We start from the raw sequence: 14,246 nt of genomic DNA on the forward strand, positions 1-14,246 counted from the left end.
CTTTTCCTGCATGGTTATCTCCCTCCCTCTCCACCTATTTGAATCTGACCCAGGCGTGACCCAGACTCCCCATGCTCTGAAGTCACCAGCCAGCCTGAGCCCTAAGGAACCTCTAGAATAGCACATAGTGCAGGGCTGGGCACCACGGCCATTGGCAGGAACTCCTACAGGAGCAGAGAGGGATAGGGTGGGGAGCCTTGCGGAGGGTAAGGAATCCCTTCCCTGTCTCTGTCTCCTTTCCTCTAGCCCCCTCCATCCCACGAAGCTCCATGCCCCAAAGGTGGTAGTTTCCTAACTTTCAAGGTGCTGGCTGAGCTCCTCTGGGTTCCCTCTCTGAGCTGTGCACACAGATCTTAGCCTCACTTGTCCATGGACACTCAAGTCCATTGCCAGCCATGGACACTTTTCCTGTGCCCACTGGGATGGGGACCCAGGCCCTGCTCTCTGTGAACTCAGATGCCTGGGAGGAGGGGACCAGATTGGAACTCCTGGGGCTGGACTGTCAGTGACTGGGGTCTGGGACGGTGGCAGGGTCACTCATTATAGGGTCACGCACTGTGTGGTAGGAGGCAGTGGGTGTAGAGATAGCTGTTCCAGCACAGGCTCAGGTTCCATGTGAGGCCATCCTGGTGGACAGAGCAGAGGGTCCTCATCTGCCCTGAGCAGGCAGCTGAGCTGACATGCTCCCTATGAGAGGCAGCCTGGAGGGCAGGAGCTCGCAGCTGCTCCCACCCTCTCCAGGTACAGGGCTGGTACCATGATCTGGTTAGGGGGCTCGGAAGGATCTGACAAGTAGGGCTTTGATAGGCAGAGAGCGAGACAGCCCCCCATCCAGGGGGCAGCCTGCACAGCGGTGAGGGGACAAATTCACATTGGTGTCTGGAAGTGGCAAGAGGCTCATGTTGTCCAGAAGGGCAGCAGAGGCGAGCCATGGGGCCTGGGGACCGTTCTGAGAAATTTGGATTCCACTCAGTAGACAGTAGGAGCTGGTTCAGGTTGTAGAGGGTGACATGGTGACCATGGCACACTTAAGGAACAGAGGGAAGGGGAGTTTCCCCCAGGACAGAATGGGGTCTCATTTACCATTAGATCCTCAGGGCATGACCTAAAGCCTTGAAGTTGATCAGTTGAGGCAGGAAAGCCCAAGAGGTCATGGGGAAGGTGATGAGTCCTTCCAGCTCCATAGGGATCAAGAAGGGTCCTGAATGCACAGTGATCCCCAAACCTGTCTTCCAGACGGGAAGGGGGAGGAGATGACCCAAAGGTGGGCTGGCTTGCTCGTCAGTCTCCTTCCCAGAGTGGATGGCCTGCTGTGAGAGGCATCTCGCTCCCCCAGGATCTGCAAGAAGAGGGAGGAAGGGAAAGTGGGAACTGCAGACTCCTTTCACTTGGAGACATTTGCATCCACCTCTCATGAACCTGGAGAAATAACCTGAGCAGAGCAGGGAGCAGCATAAGTGGCCTCAGCATCCATGTGCCAAGCAGGTGTTAAGGAGACCCGGGGAGGTCTTAGGGATTGCTTCACTCGTGGCTGACTATGCCAGGAATGGGGAGCAGCCCAGAGAGGCTGGGGTGAGGCCAAGAGCCAGGAGAAGCAGATGGGACCCCATCGAGGATGACTCCAGGCTCCTAGCTGGACAGAGAAAGAACGGGTCCCAATGTGGTCCCCACCGGCAGTGTCACCGTGTATTTACTTGCCCTCCCCACCCACTGGGGAAGGTGCAGCTATGCCTAGCTTGACCCATGGGCAGGGCCTGGCTGGTGAACAGAGGCTGCGGGGATCCCCTGAGCCTCAGGGTACGGAAGCTGCACTCGCTCCCACACATTCCCTGGACTTCGGGAAGGCAGATTCCAGATGACTGTACACACGATGGGTATATTTTTTCACTTAAGGCTCTGGAAGGAAATAAACTCCAGAGCAGGGGGCGGTGGAGGGGGGGGTGGGCTCTGGGAAGAGGAGTTCCAACTCAGCAGTCTCTGGCGTTCCAGCGCGAGGGGCAGGAGCACATGGCTGCAGAAGCAGAGGGCTTAGTGCCTGGGCTCAGAATCCAGAGGCACAAGGCCGACTACAGGAAAGAGGAAGGCCAGCACTCAGGCAGGACCAGGGCTGGCTGTCCCGATGCTGGGATAGGAGGCAACAGGACGGGGGGGGGGGTCCAACTACCTTTTGGGGGGGAATCTTCAGCCCCTAGAATATTTCTTTCTGACACAGAGAATAACCTTCTGGACAGGGACCTTGAACTTAAATACCTGGAGAGATAAGAGGGTTAAGTAAATGAAAAAGGACTGTGGCAAAGCAAGGGCATAGCTTCTTAGCTCAGCTAATTCCTATAGTGTGGGCATGTGAGTCCAACATAACCAGGCAATGTAAGTTGGTATTGGACTGGCCACATGTGACCCTCTCTGTCTCTCTCTCTCTGTCTGTCTGTCTCTCCGCCCCCCACCCCCCCACGTAAACCAGAACTGAGCCCTCCAGAGCTGATCAGTAGCTAGGATTTGTTCATCTCCCTGCAAGGGTGTGATCCAAAACCAGGCCCATCCTCCAGGTCCAAAAAGGAGGCTAGAGCTCTGGCCATCACACCTGTGTTCCAGGCAGTAGGAAGGGAGAAGGTGTGAAAAAAGGTGAAGCGTACAGGCAAGTTGTATTTAAGGAGGTTTCTTGGAAGCTGCCATACAGTATTTCTAGATCTTGTTGGCAGAGTCAAGACACATGTTTTCCACAGCTGCAAGAGAAGCTGGGGGATATAGCTTTAGTTCTGCTTTTCAGTGTGCCAAGCTAAAAACCACATGTTCTATGACTAAAGGGGCTATAGTTATCGGAACATGGCACATAATTGCTCTTTGCCTCTAAATACCACTTCGCATGCATAGAACACTCTGGGGCTGGGGTAGGGGTGTTGCCCTGAGCCTCGTCCTGTTACAGCATCCAGCCCACAGGTCAGGATGTCTGGGTGATGTGCAGCTCTCACCATTGGGTCCTGATGCCCGACACCCCGTATGAGATGTGGACAAAGAACCCAGTCACCCCAATAGACTCCTGATTGGGAGCAGGGGTACAGAGCAGCATCAGCTGTGGCCACAGTCAGGTCCCACTGGGCAGGGTTTGTGACTCTTCATGTGCTCATGGAGGAAGCTACCTGGGGCAGCCCATCTGGCCAGCCCAGCTCCATGCCCGCTGTCCCCCGTGGAGGAGTCAAGCTCCCTTGGTGACATGTCTCTGGCACAGCTCTGTGGCTTTTAGTCTGTTTGTCCTGATGAGTTCTGCATGCTTGAAATGGCCCCAACAGCCTCATCTGGATACAGGTTCAGAGCACCCTGGCCTTTCTGCCTGTGCTTGGCATAGAAACAACAGCCTGGGGATGGGGAGGAGGGTGATGGGGCCAGGGAGAGAAGCCCCCTTACTCTCTCCCTTCTGAGTATCATCGTTCAGGACAAATAGACTTGCCTGTGTGCTAGATGTGGCTTGCAGGTGCCGGGGTGGGGGTAATGGAGCCCTTCCTCTGCTGAGGGCTGGCCCGAGAGTCTGGCACCCAGGGGAAAGGCCCCGCGTGACCCCCCTTCATCCTGCGGATAGGACCAGTGACCACACATCTGGGGGCAGTGCTGGCCACAATTGGAGGGTGGACTCTCGTAAGGACCCTGAGGGTGAGCTGGCCCCTGGGCTTAACAAAGAAGCTCAGGAAAGTCAGGCTGACTTCACGGCCCACCCCTTGGGGTAGGGGAAGGGGTCAGGACAGGCTGAAGATCTGCATGTCCATGTGTGTCTGCCTGTGGTATGTGGGACTCTGCAGAGGGGACCCCAGGCCCGGGGCAGGGCAGGTGTTAAGTCAGCCCGTGCTTGCCTGTGCCACAGACTCCACCAATCGGGACTCTCTGGATATGATCGAGCGGTGCATCTGCCTGGTGTGCCTGGATGCCCCTGGAGGCATGGAGCTCAGCGACACCAACAGGGCGCTCCAGCTTCTTCACGGCGGAGGCTGCAGCAAGAATGGAGCCAACCGCTGGTACGACAAGTCCCTACAGGTAAGCCTCCTCGTGGCATGGCCAGTGGCCCAAGCTAGCACATGCTCTCTGGCCTCTGCTGCCCAGGATGCTGCATCTGGGGCCGAGGGAGCTGCAGCAGATGTACCATTGGTGTCAGTCCCTGGATTGGCCAAACCTCTTCTCAGGAGCAGGTGGCCAAACCCAACTCAAACTCCCTAACCTTCCTACAGCCTGTGCCCAGCCTCTGGATCAGACTTGGGGCTCACTCCCCATCTCCTGTCATGCACTGTAAGGTGAGGCCGTGCCAGGGGCTCCCACCAAACAAATCTTCAACACATTCAGCAAAGACAATGTCTGATGCCCAGGGATGTCAGCTTTCCTGAATTTCCATCACCCTGGCCTGGCCAGTTGCACACACCTCCCTCCATCCCTGGGGAGTAGGGCAGCCCAGCATCTCCACAGAGGAACATCGTAAAATAAAACACAGCAATTCATATGTTTTTCATTCACATGACATCAACCCAGAAATGAGACCTTCACTTTGGCCTGGAGAAAAATTCGCAGGTGAGAATGTAGGTTGGGCCATTCATTTCCGTCCCCCATCCTTTTTCCCCAGCACACAGAACCTGAGTCTAATCTCGTTTATTTTTAAAGCCACTACACTTTCACAATGACCATTGGTAACACCCAACCTTCTCTATGTTTTGGGTTCGCATTGCTCACGCTGATAAGCTTTTCTCTGCCACCTCCCGTTTTTCTACCTCTCTGTCCCCTGGGTTCGGTACGTTATCCTTTTTATTGGTTTGCATATTGATTCTGCTATTTCTGATGAGTTCTCTTGCTGCCACGCTGGCTGTTTTAGCTTCCACCAGTAGTGCTAATGGCTTGTAATCTTTCATGGAGCAGCTGTGGGAATGAAATGATATAATTGATGTACAGGACCTGAAACATAGCCTTGGTCGTGGTTTTTAAAAGGCACCGATTTCCTCCCTTTCTTTTAGTGACGGGGACAGAAAAGCACTAATGTGTGAGTGGGCACAGCCCTCCCCTTCCGCCTCATGTGGGTGACTGTGCCCCCCTCTGGGCTCTTTTTTGCAGGCAGGACAGATGATCAGGGGAGCTGGGAGAGCCAAATGAGCTCTGTAAACCAGAATTGGAAGGACTGAGAGGGAGTCTGAGGATAGAAAGGCAGAGGCCATGGAGCGGGAGTGGGGAGAGCAGAGCACCTCCAGGGGATGGATCTTGAAAGAAACCCCATGGGAAGTGTGTGTGTGTGTGTGTGTGTGTGTGTGTGTGTTTGAAGAATGGGAATAAAAGTTCGGGTGCCTGGCACATTATGAGAGAGATTGGGGGATGGGGTGTCAGCTCAGAGGTGTGCTGTGCTGGAAAATGTCTCAGTAAAGACTTCAATAGCTTCTTTATTTGTTGGCTTGTTTGCTTATGGATGATGGGCTGGCATCTCTTGAGTGTGACTCTGTGCTGAGACAGGCTTCAGGGAAGCCCCACTCGAGTTGGGTTATGCTTGAAGAATCAAATCTCGGAGTTCCCAGGTGGCATAGCGGGTTAAGAAACCAACTAGTATCCATGAGGATTCGGGTTCGATCCTCAGCCTCGCTCAGTGGGTTCAGGACCTGGTGTTGCCATGAGCTGCAGTATAGGATCCTGCGTTGCTATGGCTCGGATCCCACATTGCTCTGGCCATGCCCTGGGCTAGCAGCTGCAGCTCTGATTCAGCCCCTAGCCTGGAAGCTTCTATATGCCGCACCTATGGCCTCCTCCCCCCAAAAAAAAGGGAAGAAAGGGAAAAAAAGAATCAAATCTCATTCTTCTCAATATTTTCTCTCAGCCCTTTTGTACATACTGAATATGTCCCTTTTCTAAGTCAGCTAAATCCAGCCCTTGTCTAGTCATAGGAAATCATAAGTAATCTTTACAGTTCCCAGGGGCCTTTCATAGACCTTCCCTCTAATCCTCATATCGATCCTGTGCACTGAGCCTTATTGGAGCCATTTTAAATGAGAGCAAACTGAAGCCAGAGAGTTGAAGTGTCTTGTCAAAGCTCCCCCAGCTGGCAGGTGGTAGTGGCAGAACTGGAATCCAGGGCCCTGACTCGAAGCCCAGGCAGCAGTCAGTGGGGCATCCTCGGTACACCTTTCCTTCACTCCCACAAGGGATATTTTCTTTCTCCCTTGGGATCTGCACGCCAACCATATTGGATCAGTATCTTTCATTACCTCCTCCGCAAAATTATCGAGCACTTACTATGGGGTGAACACTGTTCTAAATCCTGGGGATAATATCAGTGGTAGTTAAACACACAGGGTCCATCAGACACATGATCACACAAAGCAGACAAGGATGCTGGCCCTGGTGTGCACTGTGAAGGGAAAACAGGGCCAACAGGAGCTGAGAAGCCTGCCCGCAACCTGGGGAGAGTGTGCCCAGCCTGAGTATGAGCTCTTATGAATCACCGGGCTACTTGAGGCAGGGAACTCTGGGCCCCCACCTTCGCTGCCCAGAGCATTTCCAGGAAGGGGGAACACAGTCTAGAGCTGTCTCGAGGCTCCCATGTTCTCATGCCATGGCAGTTACCTGCAGCATTCTTTTAGGAGCTGATGTGCTTTGGTGAACCTGGAGGAGAAGTCCTCCTGAGAAGTGGGGGTGGGTGGGTGGGGGCAGTCCTGGCCCAGGGCCAAGGGGTTGGTTTGCAATGTTGCCTGTTCCAGGAGTCCACTCACGTCTCTCTTCCTACTGCAGTTTGTGGTGGGCCGAGATGGCACCTGCGGCGTGGTGTGCGAACACTCCCCTTTTGATGGCATTGTCCTGGTGCAGTGCACGGAGCATCTGCTCAAACACATGTGAGTCTGGGGCTGGGGCCCCTCCTGAGCAGCCCTGGAAGGCAAAGCCAGACTGCTGATCGGCCACCAAGCTAGGCCAAGAAAAATGTGGGTGGCCACCGGGGGGTGCGCTGGTCTGGAAAGTGTCTTAGCAAGAGATGCATCTGAAAGCCAACTTCAGTGAGATATCATATGCTTTATCAGTCATGGACACAAGAGGCAGACTGGGCAACAGGTTTAGGGCAGTTAGGGTGAGGCTTGGCCAAGAATTCTTCAGCTTAAAAGGAACATCTGCTTTGGTCCAGGGATTCCCAGGTTAGTATCTATTGCTTGGGAGTTCCCACTGTGTCACACTGGGTTAAGAATCAGACTTTGGCGGCTCGGATCACTGTGGAGGCTCAGGTTCAGTCCCCGGCCCAGTGCAGTGGGTTAAAAGTTGTAGCTGTAGCTCATATTCAATCCCTGGCCTAGGAACTTTCATATGCTATAAGTGCAGCAACAAAAATTAAAAAAAAAAAAATAAATAATAAAAATAAATAAATAAATTTTAAAAAGTCTACTGCCTGTCCGAAGTCAGGGCGAGGCCTGCTGTTGACCCAGCAGTCTCTTGAGTGGCTCGTCTTTCCTTCCCCTCAGGGTGGGTCTCTCTCCCTGGCTCCCAAGTTGGCCACACTGAGTACTTCTCTGTCCCTTAAACACACCAGGCTCTTTTTTCCATTCACAAGTGTGCTCCTTCTCTCCTTCTAGAATCTTCTCCCTGAATCTAAGCACCAAATCTTTTCCATGATTTAGGAACTCTTTAGGATCATTGAGAACCCAAACTAACCCTCATAGTCAAAACAACACAATTTGCTTGTTCCATATATCCCCAAGTGTTTCTGAAGTGTTAGTGGTGTAATATGGTCAAACAGGAAAACGTGAAAAGAACGCTGAGCTTTGGAGTCAGGTGGAACTGGACGGAATCCTGGTCTTGCTGTTTGCTAATTTGGGTGGCCCCTCTGAGTGTCAGGCTTTTCATCTGTGTCATGGTTTCGGGGGTGGGCAGCTCACATGCACTGAAACTCTAACTGCTAAGATGACTGCAGAGCAAAGAAACAAGCTGCCAGCAGCCCCCCAGCTTGCAGGGCCGAAGGAGGTCACCTCTTTGTCCTGCAGGGTGAAGAGCAGCAAGAAGATGGTCCGAGCTGACTCGGTCAGCGAGCTCCCAGCACCCAGAAGGCTGAGGTGGAAGTGTTCCCCGGAAATCCAAGGCCTCTTAGCTTCCTCGGCAGAAAAACTCCAACAGTAAGAATCCCAAGGCTGTTGTGGCTCAGTGGATCCTGAGTTGCTGTGGCTGTGGCATAGGTCTGCAGCTACAGCTCCAATTTACCTCTAGCCTGGGAACCTCCATATTCAGCGGGTGCGGCCCTAAAAAGCAAAAAAAAAAAAACCCCAAAACTCAGGGCTTTTGAGTGATGCTTGGGCGGGGGGGGGGGGTCACCCTACAACTACCCTACCACCCGAGCTGCCAAGGCACCCTGGAAATTTCCAAAGACCCCAGCTCCTCTGCCTCCCCTCACACACCTCCTCCCACTCCTCATGGAAATGTAGTCAAACTAAAGGGGAGTTATAACTCGGGGAAATAACCTTGCCAAAGTATCCGTCATTTCCATAAAATGCAAACGTGGAGCTATTTTTTCCCACAGGTTTCACCTGACTGAGCAGAGTCAAGGCGGGGGACATCAGCCCCTGCTTCCGGGGGAGTCATGAACAACTGGTTTGAATAGGTCATTTGAATCCAAGCTGTTTTAATTTGCTTGAATTTACACTGCAACTTGACAAGAGGGCCTTCTTTTTCCAAGGGCAGTGCAGGCCCTAACGGGACCCAGGCAGGAGGGACAGGGACAGGGGTGGGCCCCTCAGGGTGGGCCCACACTGGTTGTGGCAAGGTGTGCTGGGAGCCACGGCCTGGCAACTAGCTCTGGACCTTGCTGTTAATGCCTTCACTCAGTAAGTGAGTGTGAGAGCATTCATTCTTTTACTCTTTCTTTCTCCCTTCCTTCCTTTTGTTCACCACACCCACGGCATATGGAGGTTCCCAGGCTAGGGGTCAAATTGGAGCTGTAGCTGCCGGCCTACACCACAGCCACAGCAACATGGGATCCAAACCGCATCTTTGTCCTACACCACAGCTCATGGCGATGCCAGATCCTTAACCCACTGAGCGAGGGCAGGGATTGAACCCACCTCCTCATGGATATCAGTCAGGTTTGTTAGTGCTGAGCCACAACAGGCACTCCCTCTTTATTTATTCCTTCCTCCCTTCTTTTCTTTCTTTCTTTCATTCATTCTCAAACATTTGCTGAGCTCTGTTATGTTCCAGGCCTGTGATAAGGCTCTGGAGAGACAGAAATGAATGTGCTACAAGGCCTGCCCTGCCTACTTTAGTGGAGGAAATGGACCTCCAAGCAAAATGTCAGATGTAATAAGTGCTAAAACCTGAGAGAAGCATTCAAACCTGAATCCACAGAGGAGTTCTGGCAGGATGTTCAGGGAGGGCTTTGCAAAGGTGGGCCTTGAAGGGTGGCTAGGAGTTCATGGTACTGGCAGCTGGAAAAGAGATAGGTTCATAAGAGATCAGGCTGGTATGCAGGTCAGCACGTGAAAAAAATGAGCAGAGTTGAGGCACTAAAGGGTCACGCTGTGAAGAGTTTCATGTCCTTACGTTATGGGGCCTGGAAGCTGTCCTGAGGTGGTGAGGAGCCCCTAGAGGATTTTGTGCAGGGGGTTTTGGAGAGCCAGCACAGGGAATAGCACAAGTGAGCAGGACGGAGCATGGCCAGCTCGGAGGATGAGTCCTTGGAGGCACTGGGGAGGTTAACTGGTTTTCCAGGAGGGAGGGGGAGAGGCCTCTGCTGTTCATCTAAAGTTGTGCCTCCATATCTCAACCCTGCAGGGCTATGGTTGGCATACGCAGGCCTCCAGGGGAGTGAGTGGGTTGGCTGGTGAGCCCTGCGCTGAAGAAGGAGCCCTGCTTACCTTCAGGGATTCCAGCAGTGATCCTCAGGCCCCCAGCTCCTCTTCTGGAGGCCAGGAAGAGCCAAGAGTGGCCTGGAGGTGGGGGAGCAGGAGGAGCCTAGGGGTCCTGAGCTGCTGTGAACGGCGGGTGGGTTGGGTCCGAGTGGGCAGGGCTTGGCTAAGAGGTTTCCAGGCAGCTGTGGTGATCGTGAGCTCAGCCTGTTGAGGGGACAGTGGGTCAACAGGTCTGGCTGAGGAGTGCGTTTCCATGAGAACTGGGCCCCCTTCGAGTCCTGTTGGGTCCCCAGAACCTGGCATGGCCCTACCGAGAGCTGAGCCTAAGGAGGCGGGAGGAATAATTCCAGGCTGGGCAGGTGGGGAACATGGAGTCCTGAGGGAGTGTGGGAGTGAGGTTCAGGGCAGCCCACCTAAGGCTCCGCCCACACGCACGGCTGAGGGATGGATGGTGGGTACCTTGCCAGATGTTGCTCCAGCCTACCGTCAGCCCTGACTCTAAACTCATTATGAAGGAGGAGACTGATCAACACAGTGGGGACAAGGGGGACGGGAAGGGGAGACCCATGCTGAGGTCTCAGTGTAGGCTCAGGGAACCCTTCTGCTACTCGGACAGTGATCCATGGGCCACACAGACCTGGGCATGTCACGGAAGGGTTTTCAGTCACCAGCAAAGTCCGGATGAGCAGCTCTTGTGACCATGACCCACAGCCAGGCCCCAGGCCTTTCTTCCCGTTGCATCACAGGGATAGGTCTCAGTGAGGAGATGCTGCTTGCAGCTATCAGAGGAATGGGCTTTTCCCTGGACATAGGGGGTTAGCAGCTCTGGCAGGATGGCCAGGGTGCCAGAAGAATCCACGGGAGTGCTGGACCCACCTTCCCAAACGGGTCAAATGAATGGCCCCTTTCAAGCCTACTTCTGTGGGCCGTGGATTTAGGACTTTGTTTGTGGGCAGGGTTCTCCCTGCCCATGCAAATGTCCCTGGTGCCCCCGTGTCCCTCCCTGAGCCAGGCCCTCCTCCTCCCACCCCCAGAGCAGGGCCACCGCCCTACCCAGCCAAGCCTCACCTTCAGCTCAGAGTCACCCTGGCCTCGCCTGCCCTTGGTCACTTCCATATCTCAAGGCCTGTCTCTGACATGTTCCTGGACGTCAGGGACTGTGTCCTGGACATCCAGAGTGCTAGGACATAGACCAGTCTTGAGAAACTTCCACTCTGCGGTGAGTGGATTCTATTTTACATGCGAGGAAGGCATCTTTTCCTTTTCTTCCACAGAATAGTCAAGAATCTTGACTTCACTGTTTATAAATTTGACGACTATGGGAAGACTTTCATTAAGCAGCAGAAATGCAGCCCCGATGCCTTTATTCAGGTGGCCCTCCAGCTAGCCTTCTACAGGTAAGCACAGCTTGCCCAGCTGGGCAGACCAACAAGCTCCTCTAGATTCTAGAAGCATGTTGGAGGGAGGGATGACTTTTTGTGGGCCCACTGGGTGGAGGTATGACCAGGGTAGGCCGCATGGAAGGAGATGTCCCCTAATTCAGTTTTGAAGTACAAATCCAACCTCAGAGATGAAAAGGAAGGATGTGGCAGTCAGGAGGCTCGGGGGAGACTGCAGGGGCACAGAGCTCATGGTGGAGTGGGGGTGAGGGGAGGACCAGGGACACAGAACTCACAGGGCCAGGCAGGTGATGAGGGTGGCGGGTCGAAGGGCTGCATCTCTTCCTGATCTCACCCACCCATCCTGGGTCCCTATAGTTGTGACCTGTTCCTCCTCAGTCCTCCTGGCCTCCATAAGGAAATGGAACCAGCATCCACCCAGTGGGTCAACTCAAAAATTTGAGCTTAATTGGTCTTTCTCTCTCTTTCCCCTGATTCCCATGTCCATTCTCCTCCAAATGTCTGCCCTCCACCTCCACAGTCATCGGCCCCTCCTGAGCCCATCCTCTCGTGCTTGGTCAAGAGCAGCATGCCCAGGGGTCTCCACTTCCACTCTTGTCCCTTATAGTCCTGTAATTTTTTTCCTTTTTTTTTTCTTTTTCTTTTTTAGGGCCACAACTACAACATATTGAAGTTCCCAGGCTAAGGGTCAAATCAGAACTTTTAACTGCCAGCCTGCACCACAGCCACAGCAATGCCAGATCTGAGCCGCATCTGCAACCTGCACCACAGCTCATGGCAATGCCAGATCTTGAACCCACTGGCTGAGGCCAGGGATTGAACCTGCATCCTCATGAATACTAATCATGTTTTTAACCCACTGAGCTACAACAGGAACTCCTATAGTCCTGTCTGCACAAAGCATAAACCCTGAAATATGCAAAGCAGAGTCTATCACTTACCCCCTTGAAGCCTCCCAATGGCTTCCCATCATACTTGGAACAAAGTTCAGGCTCACAGAGGCTCCCTGTGAACCGGCCTTCCCTGGGCCCTCCCTGCAAAGCTTTCTTCCGTCTCCAGAGCTTTGCTCTGACTGTGCCTCTGCCCACCCACCTGTCATGGCCGCTCTTCACATGCCAGCTCCTTCCCACCAGGTGGGTCTCAGCCCTGGTGTCAGCCCTCAGAGGCCACCTCAGGGCCCCCTTGCCACCTAGTTCTCTGTCACAGCACTCTGTGTTCTTTTTCCTTCGTGGCCATCATTATTCATGTGCATCACCTTGTTTGTTGATTTGCCAACTTTGTCCAGACTGGCTCTCCCAGGCATGATATTCTGGGTATGACACACTTGGGACAGAGTAGGCATCAGGGACTGTCACAGACATGAGAAAATCCACAGGCGTTGTAGCCCAGGGTGGCATGGTCCGGTGTGTGGTTTAGAAAAATCTCTCTAGTGTAGCTCTGCGTACGGTATCAAATGCAGAATAGGGAGGTATGGGTTGAAGGCAGGGTAAGGGAGCTGAACTGGCCTTTTATAGGAGGTTAAAAGGAAAATGCAAAACAGAGCTTCCTCAAGACAGGTCTGGCTCCTGTTGGTCCCAGCATTCCAGAAGCAACAGCCCATAAATTGTCACAGGCAGTAAATAGAACTACGCCCCAGAACTTCCTTTCGGTTGGTAACCTGGTGAAGGCCCATGGATACCCTGGCGATCACTTCAGAGCTTCAGATCCAAAGCCCAGAGGGGCTGGTGGACACTACACAGAGCACCCCCTCCTCTACCCTCCAGGGATCTTTGCTGTCACTAGATGTGGCCAGAGGCTGCAGGGCTTATTGAATATGTAAACTGCTACCAGCTTCCATTGGAATGAATTCTTCAGAGTTCCAACTCTAACCAAAAAAAAAAAAAAATTTTTTTTTTCTTTTGTCCTTTTAGGGCCACATCCACGGCATATGGAAGTTCCCAGGCTAGGAGTCAAATTGGAGCTGTAGCTGCTGGCCTACACCACAGCTCATGGCAGTGCCGGATCCTTAACCCACTGAGCAAGGCCAGGGATTGAGCCCATGTCTTCATGCATACTAGTTAGGTTCATTACTGCTGAGCCACAGTGGGAACTCTAAAAAAAAATTTTTTTTAATTTGCTATGGGGTTCAGCAGAGACCTGAAAGCTGCCTAAATTTGGGTTGATCTTGACTAGCTAATGATGGCATCTACTTTTGCTCTTGGTGTGGCATTTGCCCTCAGGAGCTATAGAGATATAGGAAATGAGCTTCTTGCCACAGTCTTGGGAAGGTGAGACGTAAGTGTACAGTAAATTTATTCACCTTCTTGGCAGGCCATACCGTGCCAGGCATTGTGCCACATCTGACTCAGCCTTCCCTCTCCTGGAGCTCATCCAGTGCCTAAGGAGGCCAAGACACAGGGCCATGACTTGTTGTGTGACTTCAGGTTATCACTGCCTCTCTCTGAGTTCTGTGTCTTTCCCTTCCCCAACCCCAAGCCCCAGTGTCTTTATTGAATGGTGAGAAAGGTGTTTGCCAGCCCAGGGGTGCTGGCTCAGTTTACGTGCCTGAGGAAGACACATGCCCTGGCCAGTGGGGGGCAGTGGCCACTGCACCTCCCATCACAGACCTGTGATGAGGAGTGGTACAGCCCTGGTGCCCATGGGTCAGTTTGGCAGCCCTGCTGCCCTGGATGGTGGGCCTGTGCAGTGGCTGATGCCCATGACCACTAAGGCCCCCTCCCTGCCTAGAGCCATAGGTCATGCTTGAACTGTCTTTAAATAAAATGGGATTCCCTCAAGAGTGTGAATGATGAATTATTCCATGCTGTGCTATTAATCAAACACTCATTGGGTCTTGCAGAAAATTCTAGGTTTCCCACCAGATTGGGACTTAAAAAAAAAAAGCCTACCAGCCACTTCTTCTTTATTTCATATCCACACAGCATCACCCACGCAGGAAAGTGTGCTCAGCTCTTCGTATCATTCATCTTTGGGGAGTCTCCTCCAGAATTCTATTAGCATTAAAATGAAATAC

The 14,246-nt window shown here is 53.0% G+C and overlaps 1 protein-coding gene across 4 annotated transcripts in view; it reads left to right on the forward strand.

Annotated features, from left to right (window-relative positions):
- The window catches only part of CHAT (choline O-acetyltransferase), a 62,930-nt gene that overhangs the window by 37,635 nt on the left and 11,049 nt on the right, over positions 1-14,246 (forward strand). For all 4 annotated transcript variants that reach the window (XM_084993112.1, XM_084993111.1, NM_001001541.1 and 1 more), the window contains 4 exons: positions 3,854-4,023; positions 6,742-6,842; positions 7,977-8,105; positions 11,108-11,230. In XM_084993112.1, the coding sequence (XP_084849238.1) occupies positions 3,854-4,023; positions 6,742-6,842; positions 7,977-8,105; positions 11,108-11,230 (523 nt within the window). The remainder of the gene's footprint in view (positions 1-3,853; positions 4,024-6,741; positions 6,843-7,976; positions 8,106-11,107; positions 11,231-14,246) is intronic.

The sequence above is a fragment of the Sus scrofa genome, chromosome 14, assembly GCF_054392235.1.
Source record: "Sus scrofa isolate SSC_HxYL_T2T_F1_AM1 chromosome 14, Sscrofa_HxYL_maternal_Yorkshire_Landrace_v2.0, whole genome shotgun sequence".
In the NCBI taxonomy this organism is placed as follows: domain Eukaryota; kingdom Metazoa; phylum Chordata; class Mammalia; order Artiodactyla; family Suidae; genus Sus; species Sus scrofa.